Below are 16,491 nucleotides of genomic sequence, written 5' to 3' on the forward strand. Positions count from 1 at the left end.
TTATGTCAAAAAACTTCCAGCTTAATGCCATAGCAAGAAAGAATGTAGTACACTTTGGAGGCTATGCTTAGTGAAATAAATAGCTTCAAGCCTGTAGAGCCCAAAGTCTTGTCTTCCACTAGAATTCTGTTTTTTTTTTTCTATGCTGTTACACCATTTCTCAGTTACATCTGCTAGTTTTATTGATGTCTAAGTCATAAACTATCCGAGATTGGCAATAAAATCAATTTAACTACAAATACTGGACAGTTTATTTTTATAATAATTTGGTCTGTTCACTTTGTGTGTTTACAAAGTATTTTAAAAGGGTATTTGGTGTCAAATGCAAAAAGCAACTTTAAGTCAAATTAACCTAAATATGATATCCTTTATTTAATGGTCTTTTACTAAAAAATAGCATTACTTAGAACAAATTTTCTAATTTAATTACTTGTTCTGTTAAACTTAGCTTTCTAATTTACAAATGGGGTCCTACTTTGGAAGAATCCCCAGGTTTTCTCAGCTATGAATAGACTATGGCATCATGTCTGTGTGTCTATTTAAGTATCATTTATGGATCCCAAAAGGGAGTGTGCCATCTGGACGTACATGTACACTACATTGACCTCTCTGTTATGATATTAATTGCTTCCCTGAAGCTACATTCTTTCTTGCCAGTTCTGAAAACTAATATTTCAAATGCTTCCAGAGTCATAAATAATAGTCATGATTCTATGTGGCATGTGTATTACAGCTAGATCAGTTCATATGTATAACTTTACATAGCATCTTGTGTAAAAATAGCTTTGGTTATTAAAATCATTGCAATAAAATACCTGCACTATAATATTGTGTTCTTTGGTACCTAGGTGATTTTTTTTTAAATGGATGGACTCTTGTTTCATTTCTTAAAAAATATCTGAACATTCCTTAACAAACAAAGAGAATGCACTGGTTTAGGTGTCATTCAAATTTTCTTTGCTGGGTTTGAATCTGCATTTAGGTTGCGGGCCTGGCAGGTTCAAACGCTAGGCTAGACGAGTGAAATCACACTCCTATCCAATGAACTCAGACAACCCACACTATGTTGGTTGTACTCCTATAGCACAACCCTTCCTGAAGACCAGCCCTGCCTAAGTCCCTAACCACTGGTGGTGTGTGCATATGTGTGTGTATGTGTGTGTGTGTGTGTGTGTGTTTATGCACTCACGTACCCACACACAGTACTGAGACACCATACACCTTCATGGCATGGTGGAACAGATGAGAAAGTCTGATCTTAAAAGATGTCCACTCAATGGCTCAAAATCACTATGCTCCAAACCACGAAACAGCCAAGCACAGCGAGAATGATCATGGATTGAAGGTGTGAGATCCAGTGGTGCTTTCCTGCTCATAATTTTTCTTGCCAAGTCGTTGCCCCGCTGAAGTGTGTGTCTCCGAACAAAGTCAGAATGCAGGTGAGCTAAGTCTTTGGTTTCTTTGGACTATAAATAACACTTTTTTTTCTTCTTCAAATATTTCTAAGTATAAACCTGCTATCTTGAGGTCCTGGTCTTTTAAAAATTTTTTTTTTTTTAATTTAAAGCTTTTCCACCGAGGTTTAGTTCGTGGTTATTCCTTCATGCTTTGGTACAAGTGCTTGATGAAGAAGATGAGTTGCCTGAATTGGAGCTGCCCTCGTCCTGCCACTTGTCCAGACTCCTCCTCCTTGCATTCATGAAGAAATTGCTCACGGTGCTCAGCTCCAACCCCAGCTGCTGGGAAATAGTGATTTGCAATTCTTTGGATGGACGCTTATTTTCCTTGAATATTGCATGTAGAGTTCGACGCTGGACATCTGTGAAGACCAACCTGGGCTTTTTGGGTGTGTTGCCTCTATCCTTCCCATGTTCTTGTTCTTTCCTTTTGCAAGCTGCAAAACAAAAACAAAAACAAAAACTCACAGCAGATGTTAGAACAGACTGCCTGGGAGATTCAAGAGAAAAAGGCAGAGCCAGTAATATTTGTTTGCCATTCCTTATGGACCACTTTGTGGCAGATGAGCTCTAATTTTAGCGCCATGGTGGGCTGGGAGGAAGTGTATATAAGGATGGGGAATTCGGAGGAGGTGGGGTTCTCTGAGTCCTGGGGGTGGGTCCTGGCATTGTAAGCATCTGCTCTTTGTCCGTGGTAAGTGGTAAATCTATTACCCCCACCTGGAACTCAGATTGCTCATCTGCAGAATATAGGGCTCTGGCAAAATACACCTCTTGCATCAATTTTTATATCATCATCTGCGAAATGGATAGAAGAATATGTACCTTGCTGGGTTGTGGTCAGGATATATGAAACAGTATATGCAAAAATTTATGTCAACTGAAATGCTTTGCAAATGCAAAGTCTTACCGCCTAGAAGTGGCTGGAACCCCTCAAAGGCTTTACAGTCTGCTCCTGGTAGAATACTAAGAGCCTAAGAGAGTCTGAAAACAATATAAAAAGGAATTGCAATTGTTATCCTTCTGATCTTTTTTGTTTCCCAGGCAACTCTGTATGTAAGAAAGCCCTGTAGCTAGCATGCTACCAATGCTACCATGCCCGTCAATAGTCTTCCACTGATGATTCAGTGGACCCTGGACTTTTGGAGGTGTGATGCCCACTTCCTTGCCATCAAGGCTAAACCTGTCACGTTAGGCACATTCCTGTTTGGAGTTTCTCTGTGCCTCCTTTTTGCTCTTCATGAAGGTTTTTCTGCTGGAGTGCCACTCTTCCCCTACCTTATCTCCCACTCAGAAGGCCCATTCCCTGCTCATGCCTTTTGGTCCTGTATCATGTATCATGATTCTTGGCTGCTAGAACTCTTGTGATATATCATCCCAGTGGGGCCCTTGGGCCCCCAGGGTTTGGTGTTGGAATAGGGTTTCTCCTCATCGCAGATGCCAGAGTTCCCCTTTGTAGACTAACAGGGCTCACTAGCTTCCACCTGCCAAGGAGGCACTGAGGGCCGCATTGTTGATACCACTCTTCACCCACTCCTAATGCCCACCATCAATCAATCCCTATAGCCATCCCCAAATAACTATCATCTATATAAAAACGATGCCCTGACTCCAATCAGATTGCTGCCTCTCGGCACCCTACACAGGCACTGTGGAGTAGTCTGTACTATCCTTATTTCTGGATGGCTATGCTCTGATGTGAGCTTCAATCACAGTGAGAGACAGATAGGGCATCTTCCTGGTTGAGATAGAGACTGTTACCCACCCTTCTTTCCCTCCTTCCCTTGCCTTGCCTTTCTTTTCCTTTCTTGGGTTGAGTGATGCAACAGCCTTCATTGTATCAGTAACACTGATACAGATGTCCCATTCTGGGTCAGGGCTTCCCCCACCCCACCCCATCCTACCCCTTGGTGCTCATCAATCTGGAACTTTGGGGAGGAGGGACAGAATTCCTAAACAGAGCTGGAGAGAGGCAAGTGGAACTATTGAATGTGGGGGTTATCTGGAACCAAGGGTTCAACAAGGTCAGGATGCTTAAATTCTCTGTCCTGATGGGGGCTGGGAACACTTGCATCCTGGGGCCAAGATTTGGCAATACCCTGATTGGGGCTCAAAGCTAGGGTAGGGTGTGGAAAAGCCTTAGTTCAAGGTTCAAGAGAATGCCTTTGTCCCAGATTCCAGCTTTGGGGCTGAGCATGGGAGATGGGTGGGTCCCAGATTGGGAGTGGGGGAATGTCTCTGGGTCCAGTGTTTGAGGTTGACCATGGTTGCTCTGGCTGGGGTAGTCTGGTCCCCTAGGTAATGGGGGCTGGTAGGAGGGAGATCTCAATTTTGGAACTGGGGGGAGGGTCACAGATGTCCTGCGTTTTGAACTGAGAGAACACTGTATCTTAAGGGCTGGGAAAGGGCTCTGGGTCCCTGGTTCAGAGCCAGAGTGGGAGTGACATTCTCTAGGTCTTGGGTACAGATCCCAGACCCCTAAGATCCAGCCTCTTGCTCTTGTCTCAGCACCCCCAGCCACAGCCCCACTGGCATCTGCTTGAGACCAATACTCTCAAACTCTCAATCTTGTTCTCAATCTTTTCTTGAAGTTTTGCAGGTACAGTGAGGTGTGCACCAGAATCAGAAGCCCAGAGACACTGAGCAGGAAGGTGAAAGTGAGGATGAGGAGGCTGATGGCCACTGTGACCAGGTGGCCAGGCAGATAGTGGGTGGCTGCTTGAGTCTCAGCTGAGGGCCACTGTCACTACCTGTGCCGGTTGGAGGGTGTGCAGCATGAAGGTGTACCTGCTCCCAGCACATTTCAATCACAGCCAAGCAAGCTCCCTGCCAAGCCCAGAGCCTCCACAAGTCTACCCTCCTAATCGTTCAGCTTGACCATGTCCCTGGCTCTGTTCTTTGTCTGAAGTCCTATCACTCTTTCATATCTCCTCAGACCTCCAGTTGGCTGCCCTGCCTATTACTGTCTCCTGCTCCACCTGCTGCCTCTTTGTATTCTATGTTCTCAGTATCTTACTAGATGGTTCATCAGCTCTGGACAGATGCAGTCTCTGTGCTCTCTTCACATAGTCCTACTCTGCCTGCCCCTATCTTTCATTCTTCATTGCACCTGGATTTTAGAGTTTCCTTAAGGCATTAGCATAAATTAGCTTAGCAGTCAGATCAGATGAGAAGCTAATGGGTGAAAGCTGAAGAAGACACCAGTCTTTGAAGTCCAATCTAGAGGTCTCCAGATTGTTTTTAACCATGTGCTATTTTACTCTTTTCACAGATTTTATGTTTTGTTTATGCTTTGTGATATACATCATATAGTATTAGAGTAACACATGTATATAATTTATAAATAAGTAAAAGTACTTACTGCTTAGTAAAAGATACTTTGAGTATGCACTCCTTAATATTATTTATTTATAAATTATATATATGTGTTACTCTAATACTATATGATGTATATCACAAAGCATAAACAAAACATAAAATCTGTGAAAAGAGTAAAATAAAAAAAAGACACAAATTCTCTTCTACAGATGAATTAGCTTACCTAGGCCCTAGCATGCATTCATCCCAACCAAGTGACCACTGGTCCAATTCCAACCATAGGGAAATATGAGGATAAGAATTTCAGAATGGACATGAAGGGAAAGCTCAGTCATGAAAGAGATATTTTTAGGCCAGTCAGGCCATACGGTACCTTTCGTAACATATCCTGTAGGTCACTGGCTATGCCTCTTCTCAGTATGAGGGGTAGCAACAACATAATGGGAAGTATGTATTAAATGCCCAATCCCTCAGAGCACCAAGCTACATATACTGAACCAGCTGAATTTACCCAAATAGAATTCCTGTTCCTAGGGACCTCTAGCCCTCACTGGGCAACTAGATAAGTCTTTGAAAAAAACAGCTGACTAGACTGAAGGCATCTCTAGTTTGAATTAGCCCATGTAGACCAGCTTTATACAATACTGATGCACATGGTTGATTGATTGATTCATTCACCTTTAAAAATGAGTATGACACAGACTTTGCTCTTAAGGGGGTCAGTCTAATGATCACAGAAGCAAATGACTCTGAATATCAAAAGAGTATACAGGATATTACTTCTGCCTGAGGATATTAAAGAAGGCATCAAAGAGGAGGGGTGCTTACACTGGCCTGAAAAGGATGTATAGGAATTTGCTAATGAGAGAAGTGGGACAAAATCATGCCCAGCAGGAGGAGCAGTGCTCATGAAAGATTGATAAATGTTAGTAGACAAAGATCAGAGTTGAATTATCTTGTTGGTAAGGAGGAGGTTACTGAAAGAGTTTGAGAAAGCGTATAAATTAAATTTAGGTTTAGGAAAACCCTTCCAGTGGTATTGTGGGGGGACAGGATGATATGGTACATCACCCTGGTCCCCTTAGGAGTAAGACACTCATTCCTCCACCTGCTGCAAGAGGTGGTGGCTGGTGGCTCTCAGCTGAAGGCCATTCTGGCAATTGCCCTGGTCATGGGGTGGGGTGAGAGGCTGCCTACATCCTGTGGGAGGGTGAGAGGAGTAGGGGATGGAGCTATGGAGGACGGAGGCTGAAGAGAGTGGGAATGTACCCCCTCCTCCCCAACCCAGTGCATCAAGTTGGGACAATTCTGAAGGGTCATCCAGTCCTACAGCATGCTATAGAATTGGTTGAGGCTATTCTTGTAACTGGATCAAAGTTCATCTGCTTCAACCTGGTCGTTTTTCCTCCATTCCCCCAACAGGGGTTATTCTCCATCACTCTGATAACCTGCCTACATGTAAGTCTTAGAAACCCAGAGTCTGTTTCCCAGAAAACCTAAGAAAACCACTGTAGAAAGGACCCCAAATTAGTCAATGACAGTTGAGGGTGGAATACAGAGACTAAATTCAAGAGCTTCTTGGAAGGTAGAATCAAGAGAACTTAACGACAACTTGGCTGGGAGGGTGGAATTCTAAACAACTCCTAGGTTTCTGATTGGAAGGTGGTAATGAGGTCATTAGGGAATGCAGATGGAGAAATGAATTTTATGAGGTCAGTAATCACTTCTATGTGGGACAAACAGCATTTGAAGTGCTTGTTGGACATTCTGTTAAAGATCTCCAATAGGTGGTTGTCCAGTAGACAGCACAACATATGGGGCCTCCATGGAGCTCTGGGGTTGGGACAGGTCTGGGCTAGGTCTATAGACTGGGAAGTTATTAGAGGTCTAGATGGTAAATTACACAGAACATACCTATGGAAAAGTAAGTCACTGAGCATCAGGTGCAGACTCAACTTATTCACCATTCAAAAGGCAGAGTTAGGGATCCCTGGGTGGTGCAGCGGTTTGGCGCCTGCCTTTGGCCCAGGGCGCGATCCTGGAGACCCAGGATCAAATCCCACATTGGGCTCCCGGTGCATGGAGCCTGCTTCTCCCTCTGCCTCTGTCTCTGCCTCTCTCTCTCTCTCTCTCTGTGACTATCATAAATAAATAAAAATTAAAAAAAAAAAGGCAGAGTTAAGGGAAATCACAAAGAGATATCCATTTTCTACCTAACCAGGCTGTATGTTTGAATGAATTCAATCTGGTCCTTGGCATTTGGCAGACCAAGTGGTCTGAAGCTACTTACAAACCAGCATTTCCCAAATGGTATCAGGGGAGAGGGTTCCTGGAAAACATGGTTTGCAGGTCAAGCACATTTGGAGAAATCTACTGTATATAGCTTCTTCCTCAAAATTCACAACATGTTTTAGCACATGTAATTGTTTCCCAGATTTATTTAACCCTAGAACCCTGTTTGGTAGGGGCTGTCTATTAATAACTCATACAATACTCATGTTGGGCAAGTGCAGTTTGGAAGTTTCTGCCCTGAGCTCTCAAGCATTACAGATGTCATGATGTCAGAGCCTGAGAAGTGAGATTCTCCAGGAGCATGGAACCTGGCTGACTCATGCCATATCTCCAGGGCATCCTGGCATACTGCCTGGCTGTAAGAGGAGCTCATTTACCTGCGTGGGTACTATGGAGGGGTGGCCATGACTCAGTGTATGTGGTATGTCTGGAGAGAACTCTGCAGATGTTGGAGTTGCTGAGTAAGAATGCAGGAATATCAGTAGAATGAAGAGTGGCCTAAAGCTTGCTGAGGGTCACTGGGTGACCTTTACAAAGAGGCTAGGAGGAACAACCCACAGAAATAAAATCATGCATCTAGAAGCTTGTACAGAACTACCATTGTTAGAACTGTCAAGAGAATATGAATGAGAGGAATGCTTTATACATTTTGTCTGGGTGTACAGTTTCCATTAAAAATAGAGAAATATTTATCATAGAACTGGATTATAGGCAAAAAGATTCTTATTGTTTGTGAGAGGCAGTGCTGAAGAAGTAGACGTCCTATCATAAGTCACCTTTATAAAGGTGATACATTTGCTGCAGATATATTTGCAGCACACAGTATGCAGTGGTCTATCCCAGATGGGAGACTTTGATCTTCTCTATGGGTGAGGCCACCCATAGTGAGTACTAAGTGGGAGGTAGAAGTAGGCATGGGAGATGGTAAAAGGCAGATACGACTTTGTGTATCACAAGAATAAACACTATAAAAAATTATTTTTTTATTTTTAAAGGCAGCATATAAAGATATGGGTAAAAGGCAGAGGCTTTCATTTTAGGCCTGGGACCTGTGCTTTGCCCACAGCTGGCAAGACTGAGCCAATCGTATTTCAAGAAATATGAATTCTGGGGCAGCCTGGGTGGCTCAACGGTTTAGCGCCACCTTTGGCCCAGAGCGTGATCCTGGAGGCCTGGGATAGAGTCCCAAGTAGAGCTCCCTGCCTGGAGCCTGCTTCAAATAAATAAAATATTTAAAATTTTTTTCAATTGCTTATTCTCAGTTTTCCTTACTGATCTTGCTGCAGCTCAGTAACAGTTCACAGACCAGCATGTGTGTGCCAACCACATTTTGAGAAACACTGTTCTAAGCAACACCATTCCTGAGAGAAATTCCCTGAATAAAGAATTCCTTAATCAAAGAAGTTAGGGAGAGCCTATAAGTATCACTGCACATTAGTATATCATATTTTGGGAGACCTTGTAAGTATCAGTGCATCTTAACATATTAAAGTCTCTGAGAAGTCCTGCATTAAAGAAGCTTGTTTAATCATTAATTAACTCAGCATTTCTTGAACAGACTCATTGTTCATGGAATACCTTTCAACATCCTGTAGAATTCATATTTTTTAAATATTTTATTTATTCATGAGAGACACAGAGAGAAAGGCAGAGACGCAGGCAGACGGAGGAGAAGCAGACTCCATGCAGGAGCCTGATGCGGGACTCGATCCCAGAACTCCAGGAGGTCCTGAGCTAAAGGCGGATGCTCAACCACTGAGCCACCCAGGCGTCCCAGCAATTGAAATTTTTATGGCAGTTTGATATTGCTGCAATATTCAAGTGTGGGCTTATTATTCAAGTAATGCATTTTTTATTGTATTATCAAGACTATTGCTCCAGAGGTGCCTGGGTGGCTCAGCTGGTTGAGCCTCCAACTCTTGGTTTCAGCTCAGGTCACAATCTTGGGGTTGTGAGATCAAGTCCCTGTTCAGCTCTGTACTAAGTGTGGAATCTACTTGCCCCTCTCCCTCTGTTCCTCCCCCAACTCACACTCTCTCTTTCTCTAAAATAAATAAATAAACAAAATCTTAAAAAAAAAAAACTATTGTTTCAGGACAGGTGGAAATTAGAAACAGACAGCTAGTTCTTTACTAGTTTAAGAAACCCTGTCTTAGAACATACTTTATAAAACATGGTATACAGTAACATCCAAGAATCAGCTATCAGCCAAGCATTTCTTCATCAGCTTGTATTCATTTTCCTGATTTAGTGACATAAAGGACTTTACAGCATCTAAAGTGCTGATTGAGTTAGGCAAAATCCTGCCAAGAATTTGTCTAGGAACATGTGGGCACAGACTTATTGGCCTGGGAGATATTTATAAAGCTAGATAGATTTATAATACTAGTTTGTAGATGAACCTGGGCTCAGGATGCAGCTCAAGTCCCAGTTCTGTGGCCATAGTTATATGTGTGATCTTGGGCAAGTCCCTCACTTTCTTTGAGCCTTAGTTCATTCAGTGGCAAAACAGAGAACAATGGCCTTCTTTCATCACAGGATATAATTAACAAGGTGATATATGTTGAAGTGATTATCAAAACTATAAATCCTGGGCAGCCCCTGTGGCTCAGCGGTTTAGCGCCGCCTTCAGTCCAGGGCGTGATCCTGGAGACCCGGGATCAAGTCCCACGTCAGGCTCCCTGCATAGAGCCTGTATCTCCCTTTGCCTGTGTCTCTGCCTGTCTCTCTCAGTCTCTCTCTCTCTCTCTCTGTGTATCTCTCATGAATAAACAAAATCTTAAAAACAAAAACAAAAAAACAAAACTATAAACCCTTAAGAGAGTATTCCAGATATTTGCAAATTAATTTTTTTTTAAATTTTTTATTTATTTATGATAGTCACAGAGAGAGAGAGAGAGGCAGAGACACAGGCAGAGACACAGGCAGAGAAGCAGGCTCCATTCACCGGGAGCCCGATGCGGGATTCGATCCCGGGTCTCCAGGATCGCGCCCTGGGCCAAAGGCAAGCGCCAAACCGCTGCGCCACCCAGGGATCCCGCAAATTAATTTTTTATTCCTTCCCTTCTCCTTAGTCACGATACAAGGATAAATATTGAATTTGCACAGTCGGCTGGAATCTTTGCTCTGATTCTAGCCTGTGGCATGATCTTGGACACCTCATTTGCTCTTTTTTTCTGCCTTCTTTAAATGAGCAGACTATGTTTGAAGGCCCCTATGGATGCAAAGCCCTATGAGTCAATAAACACATGGCAGCAGTGTCCCTTCTGGTTTCCAAAGTCTGTTATTGCTGGGCATGGTGGCACATGCCTGTAGTCCTACTAGCTACTTGGGAGGCTGAGGCAGGAGGATCGCTTGAGTCCAGGAGTTTGGGGCTGTAGTGGACTATGCTGATAGGATGTCCACACTAAGTCCGGTATCAATATGGTGACCTCCTGGGAGCAGGAGACCACCAGGTTGCCTAAGGAGGGGTGAACCAGCCCAGGTGGCAAATGGAGCAGGTCCAAAGTCTATTATCACCTCAAAAAATTTCCAAACATAACCTTACTCTGTCTTTTAGAATATACAGCCACGATGTTGACTCTCCTTTTCTTCCACCTTAAGGCTTCTCAAAAAGGGCAAGTAATGGCTCTGTAGCAACATCAGGCAGTGCTGCAAATAATCCCCAACCACGTTTATCTCAATGATGGTGATAAACATAAACTCACATTCCTCATAGTTGCTTCAACTTCTAAAGTTTATGAACTCTGGGGATTAAAGCAGTTACAACAAGCAGTACCACAGACACAAAAAACAGTTAAGCATTTGCCCACTTGGGATTCTGTAGTTCTAAACTACAACTGTAGTTTATATTTTTATTGAGTTGCTACTTTTTCATTACAATTGTAGGGCAATTCATTTAACTTGCTTCCTGACTTCTTGATCATCTGTCCTAGAGTTGGCTGCTTCACATAAAATGAAATTGTGGATTAGGATAAAGCTGTATTCTTGGGGGCAGTAGCTACTGAGAGTATACCGTGGGTCCAGGTAGAGTCACAGTGTACTCTATATTTCCAGTTTATGAGTGAGGAAGCTTTAGTAAAAAGCATTGCACTGGTCATCAGAAGTTTTGGGCTGTGGTTCTAACTGTCATTAATTAGTTGAATGAGTCCGTTAGGGCAGCCAGAGTGGCTCAGTGGTTTAGCGCCACCTTCAGCCCAGGGCATGATCCTGGAGACTCAGGATTGAGTCCCATGTCAGGCTCCCTGCATGGAGCCTGCTTCTCCCTCGGCCTGTGTCTCTGTCTCTCTCTCTCTGTCGCTCATGAATGAATAAATAAATATTAAAAAAAAAAAAAAAAAAGAATGAGTTGGTTAAAGCCCTTAACCAAGCTGGGACCAGGTTCCTCAGCTGTGTACGTATAATGAAAGGACTGGACTAAATAACTTACAGTCCTTTCAAGGTGTAGCTCTATGACTTGATGTGTGTGAATAGCTTTCCAACATCACTCCAGGGGGAAGCAAGCAGCAGGCAGTACAGACCCTGTTCAGGACTACTGGTTTCCACATTATTCATGGGCACCTGGACAAGTGTGAGGGTTGAACTATTTACTTTAGGGAGTAGCTGAGCAATCCTTCCAGTACATGCCCCATCTTTTGTCAGACTGTCCATGTATCACTACTACTTCCATCTTACTCCTGGCAGGCAGAGATGGTCTAGGGGGTGGGGGGCTTAGGGAGAGATCTTTGGGGCAGCGTACCTTCTAATGAGGTAGGAAGGAAAAAATACCTGTGTGTACAGGAAGTAATATTATCAGGTAGGATTGGAAAATTAGACTTCATAAATTGTGTTATTTTTAGACATAATTTATAAAGGTCCTTTAGAAAATTCTAGTTTACCTTAGTTACACTAAGAAGGACTTATGGAGAATATGTATTTTGGAGGGGGTGGATGCATACATAGACAAGTAAAAATCAGGGATGGGGGCTCACTTCTAGGCAATCACCCTATCTGATAGAATAAGATGGGAATGGGGTCAGATGAAGGGCAAATCTTATGTCTGTCACTCTAGAGGCATTACTGAATCCAGCAACTGCTTTATGAGGACATTTAATAGGCGAAAGAAATTTAGGGACATATCCTATTGAGGAGGGCATTTTTCCTTGAGAACCCCAGAGAAGCAGGGTGAAATGACTGAGGGGTCCAGGGAAGAACCAGACCTACGTGATTCAAACCTGATTCATCTGGTGGTCTGAATGTAATGGGTTGAGGGAAGACTGTATGCCTATGGCTCCCCCATTCATACATGGCTTGTGCCCTGTGACCCCTGTGCTATGGCCAATATTTTCTCCCTCCAAACAACAGTCCGAGTGTCCATTTATCTCAACATGATTCCAGGGGAGGTGGTTCAGAGAGAAGTAAAGGGGCAAGCTGAGATTTCCAGGGCACCATGAAACTGTGGCATTTTAATAGGGGCCTGCTAGAGACCCAGTGTCTTTGCCCTAAAGGCCAAGGTTGGTGCTGAAACCTGAAACCTGCTGGGCCAAGTATTCTTGAGTAGGGAAGCCAATGATGCCCCACATCCCTCAGGGGAGGTCCAGCCTGGATTTGGAGGGGGACAGTCCAGGCAGCTGCTAAGGCTCTCTGTCCCTTTGCTGCTGTAGTGACTCCAGGGTCAGGTGGGGGTGCACTGATAACATAAAGGCACACCCTAAAATTCTACCCAGATTCCAGATGGGCTTGTCAGAGACATCCCTGCACACTCTGCTCAGGGGAGCTCAGGGCTTCAGGGGTAGGGAAGAAAGGATAAAAAAGCAGCTGGGCCAGAATAGGCAAATCCACAAGGACAGAAAATGGGTTGGTGGTTACCTGTGGCTGAGTCGGTAGTGGGAGGAAATGCCAGTAACTCCTCATAGGTGTAGGGTTTCTTTTTTTGGGAGGTGATGACAAGGTTCTAAAATTGTGGTGATTGGGCAGCCCAGGTGGCTCAGAGGTTTAGCGCTGCCTTCGGCCCAGGGCCTGATCCTGGAGACCCGGGATCGAGTCCCATGTCGGGCTCCCTGCATGGAGCCTGCTTCTCCCTCTGCCTGTGTCTCTGCCTCTCTCTCTCTCTCTGTCTCTCATGAATAAATAAATAAAATCTTTAAAAAAATAAAAAAATAAATAAAATAAAATTGTGATAGTTGCACAGCTCTGGGAGTATACTAAAACTACTGAATGATACACTTTAAGTGGATGAGTTGTATAGTATGTACATTACACCTTAAAAAAATTGTTTACAGAAGAAGTAGCTGGGCATGCACACAGGACGAGTCCTCTGTTCTCACTCTGTCTGCCACTGAAAAGGAACTTCTAACCTGCGGCAAGGAAAAGCAGGGGTCGGCTGTTCATGTTTACTGAGCCCCCAATGACCCTCTCTTGACAGCTAGAGCTGCTTTTCCAAGCAAACTCTACGTGGAGGAGCAAGAATACAAATAAAACAGATTTCAGTAAAACAAGATAGTGATTGTGAGAGATGTAAAATGTGAAACTCTAGAAGTGAACATGGCGGGTTCCTGAGCCCATTTTACAGCCCAACAACCACACTGTGAAGATCAGACAGCTAGTGAAAGGGCCACAACAGTTTCAGGATTATAGCTGAGACTCCAGCAGTGCTGGGTCAATGTTGGTTAAGCAACTGCCTTAGGCTCAGGTCTTGATCAAGCCCCACATAGGGCTCCCTGCTCAGCGGGTAGTCTTCTTCCTCTCTCCACTGCTTGTGTTCTCTCTCTCTAAAATAAATAAATAAAATCTTAAAAAAAAAAAAAACCCACAACAAACCCAGACATTTCCAGCCCAAAATTATCTATAAAATTCATCCCTGTATCTTGTTTACAGTACTTAAAACATCACCATTTAACCCTCCTATATGTGATCCCCACAAAAGTCAAGTGAGGCAGGAGTGGATATTACTTCTTTTTAGATAAAGAAACAATGTCAGAAAGGCTAAGTGACTTGCCTATGGGCACACAGCTGATTGGGTGGGGGACCTTCAACCCACTGTGCCCTGGAGGCAGATGTCAGCCCAGTGGATGCATCATGAGCACTTCAAAAATGGTTAAATGGACAGGAACAGCTGGTGAAAGAGAGCCCAGAGAACCTGCAGCCAAGGTGAGCAGAGCAGGAGCAGTTAGCCAGCGGGCAGCAGACCAGTTGTCAGCAGGCCAGTTGTCAGCAGGCCAGTTGTCAGCCAGACCTGTCGAACTGTGGCTGAAAGGATTATACTGAGCCCATCCAGGAAAGTGAGCAGCATGAGAGTTGGACTGGAGGGAGTTTGGGCAGTGTGGGGACAGCACCCCCACACTGGCCTGGGAGAGGAATCTAGTTTCAGTAGGGATGCAGAGGAGCAGGGGACAGTTATCTTCATGTGCATGTGTGCTTTGAGAGGAAGCTACACAAAACTGAGCTGACCAAATGGAAAAAGAAGGATGGGGAGCAGCTAAAGCATGTGCTCCATCAAATTCTGGTTGGAAAAGTCACCCAAACCTCTCACCATCCTGTCTCGTTTGCTTCTTTAACAAAGTCATCTAGGACAGAGACCTGCCTTCCCATGCACCTGCTGCCTGCACTCCTTCTGGAATCAGCATATAAAATATTACCATCAACCTACCTTTTCTAGGTAAAGCTCAATAGTCTGTAGCCCAGGAGGTAAAGCTATTGGACTTTATGATCCAAAGAGGCAGAGGCTGCCTGTGCTTGGGAGGGATGGAACAGGATCAGCTAAAACGTGTGGCTGCTTCCCCTGTGCAAAGCTCCACATATGTATCACCTTACAGAGCCTCTCAACAACTATGGGAGGTAGGTACTACTATTATCTCTAGTTTACAAATGGGCAGCCTGAAGTATGGAGAGGTTCAGGAACTGGCCCAAGGTCACCCTAACAGTAAATGGTGGAGCTGGGACTATAGCCTGTGCAGGAGGGCCTGGTGATGGTATTGGAAGAGATGTGGCTCAGGTATTCCTCAGGCATAGACCAGGAGGACACCAGAGAATCACATCAGCTTTCACTCTCTGTGACCCCTCAAACAGCCCTTTATGTGTGGTTCTAGGCTATCTTAGTTCTCTCCACAATCTTTGTCTTCTCCCTTTGTTCTGTGTTCCTTTTCTTTCTCGTTCAGGCTGAACCGGAGTTAGAACGGTGAGCTGAGAATCCTCGCTGAATGCATACATTTTCATATCCCTATTATACTTGTATTATCCTCTTGCTGGCCATTTACACCCACACATTCATTTTCCTGAGCACAAGCTCAAGCTTTTTGACACTCACAGGAAGGAACACCCACTAGTGGACCCTCCCTTCCAGGAATGAACCTCTTTCCCTGCATTGCAGCTTCAAAGAAGCCAGTGGGAAGAGCCACTGCTGCCTCACAGTTGCTTGTTCAGTTAGTAGCAGAAGGTAATGTGGCTCTTCTGAAAGGCTGGCTCAGGAATTCTGATTTTTAAATTCCTAAACTTCTCTTCATGCCTGAACCTTTGGAGTTTTACCATATCTGTATCCCTCATCTTAAAGAGACCCTCAATAGTCTGGACCCCAGTAATTGGAAATGTGATATTGATGCCCTAGTTTTGATGTTGATTCCTCAAAAAATCAAAACAAATGGTAGACCTGATGAATTGCATGCTTATTATGTGTTATTATCTCATACAGGCCTATCGTGCACTACAAGTCTTAGTTTATTGATCCTATTTAATTAATAGCCATGTATAATACTGTATAATATTCATAGCAATTGAAAGTTATAAAATGGAATTCCTTTAAAAATAACCTACAGTTGGGTAGCCCGGGTGGCTCAGTGGTTTAGCATCGCCTTCCGCCCAGGGCCGGATCCTGGAGACACAGGATCGAGTCCCACATCGGGCTCCCTGCATGGAGCCTGCTTCTCCCTCTGCCCGTGTCTCTGCCTCTCTCTCTCCCTCTTTGTGTGTCTGTCATGAATAAATAAAATCTTAAAAAAAAAGAAACATTAAAAAAACCTACAGTTTTGATTTTTTCACTAAGTTATCAGAAATTTTCCGTAATTAATTTCAAATTTCAAATTAGTGGTTTTCCTTATTTGCATTTTTGGAAAGTTGTCTGTAGAGTCGAATTGTAAATGCTATTCTCCCAATGGCATTTTATAATTAGTCTCACAAGGGTCTCCCAAGAGCTTGAAAGGAAAGCTGTCGGTGGCTATTTCAGGACCTTGACACTGACTGCAGCCACCTCTCCCATCTCACTACCTACTATTGCCTACCCACCACCCGTACTGTGTCTCACTGCTCAGAAGTCAGTCCCAGATCCACAATCAATTTCACACCTCTATTTCTCTCACTCCAGTTGTCCCCTCACCCAAAATGTCCTTCCTTTTCTATACAAAAGTTTCCTTATGTAATCAAAATCCAGCTCCAGTATCTCATTTCCTGCTAA

General features: G+C 43.9%; 1 protein-coding gene across 1 annotated transcript in view; it reads right to left on the bottom strand.

Annotated features, from left to right (window-relative positions):
- Window positions 1–532: 532 nt before the first annotated feature.
- Window positions 533–16,491, bottom strand: part of ONECUT1 (one cut homeobox 1) — a 38,790-nt gene continuing 22,831 nt past the window's right edge. Inside the window, exon 2 of the mRNA XM_077881149.1 lies at window positions 533–1,894. Coding sequence (XP_077737275.1) covers window positions 1,602–1,894 — 293 coding nt within the window. The 3' untranslated portion in view covers window positions 533–1,601. The remainder of the gene's footprint in view (window positions 1,895–16,491) is intronic.

The sequence above is a fragment of the Canis aureus genome, chromosome 32 (genome assembly GCF_053574225.1).
Source record: "Canis aureus isolate CA01 chromosome 32, VMU_Caureus_v.1.0, whole genome shotgun sequence".
NCBI classification, from domain to species: domain Eukaryota; kingdom Metazoa; phylum Chordata; class Mammalia; order Carnivora; family Canidae; genus Canis; species Canis aureus.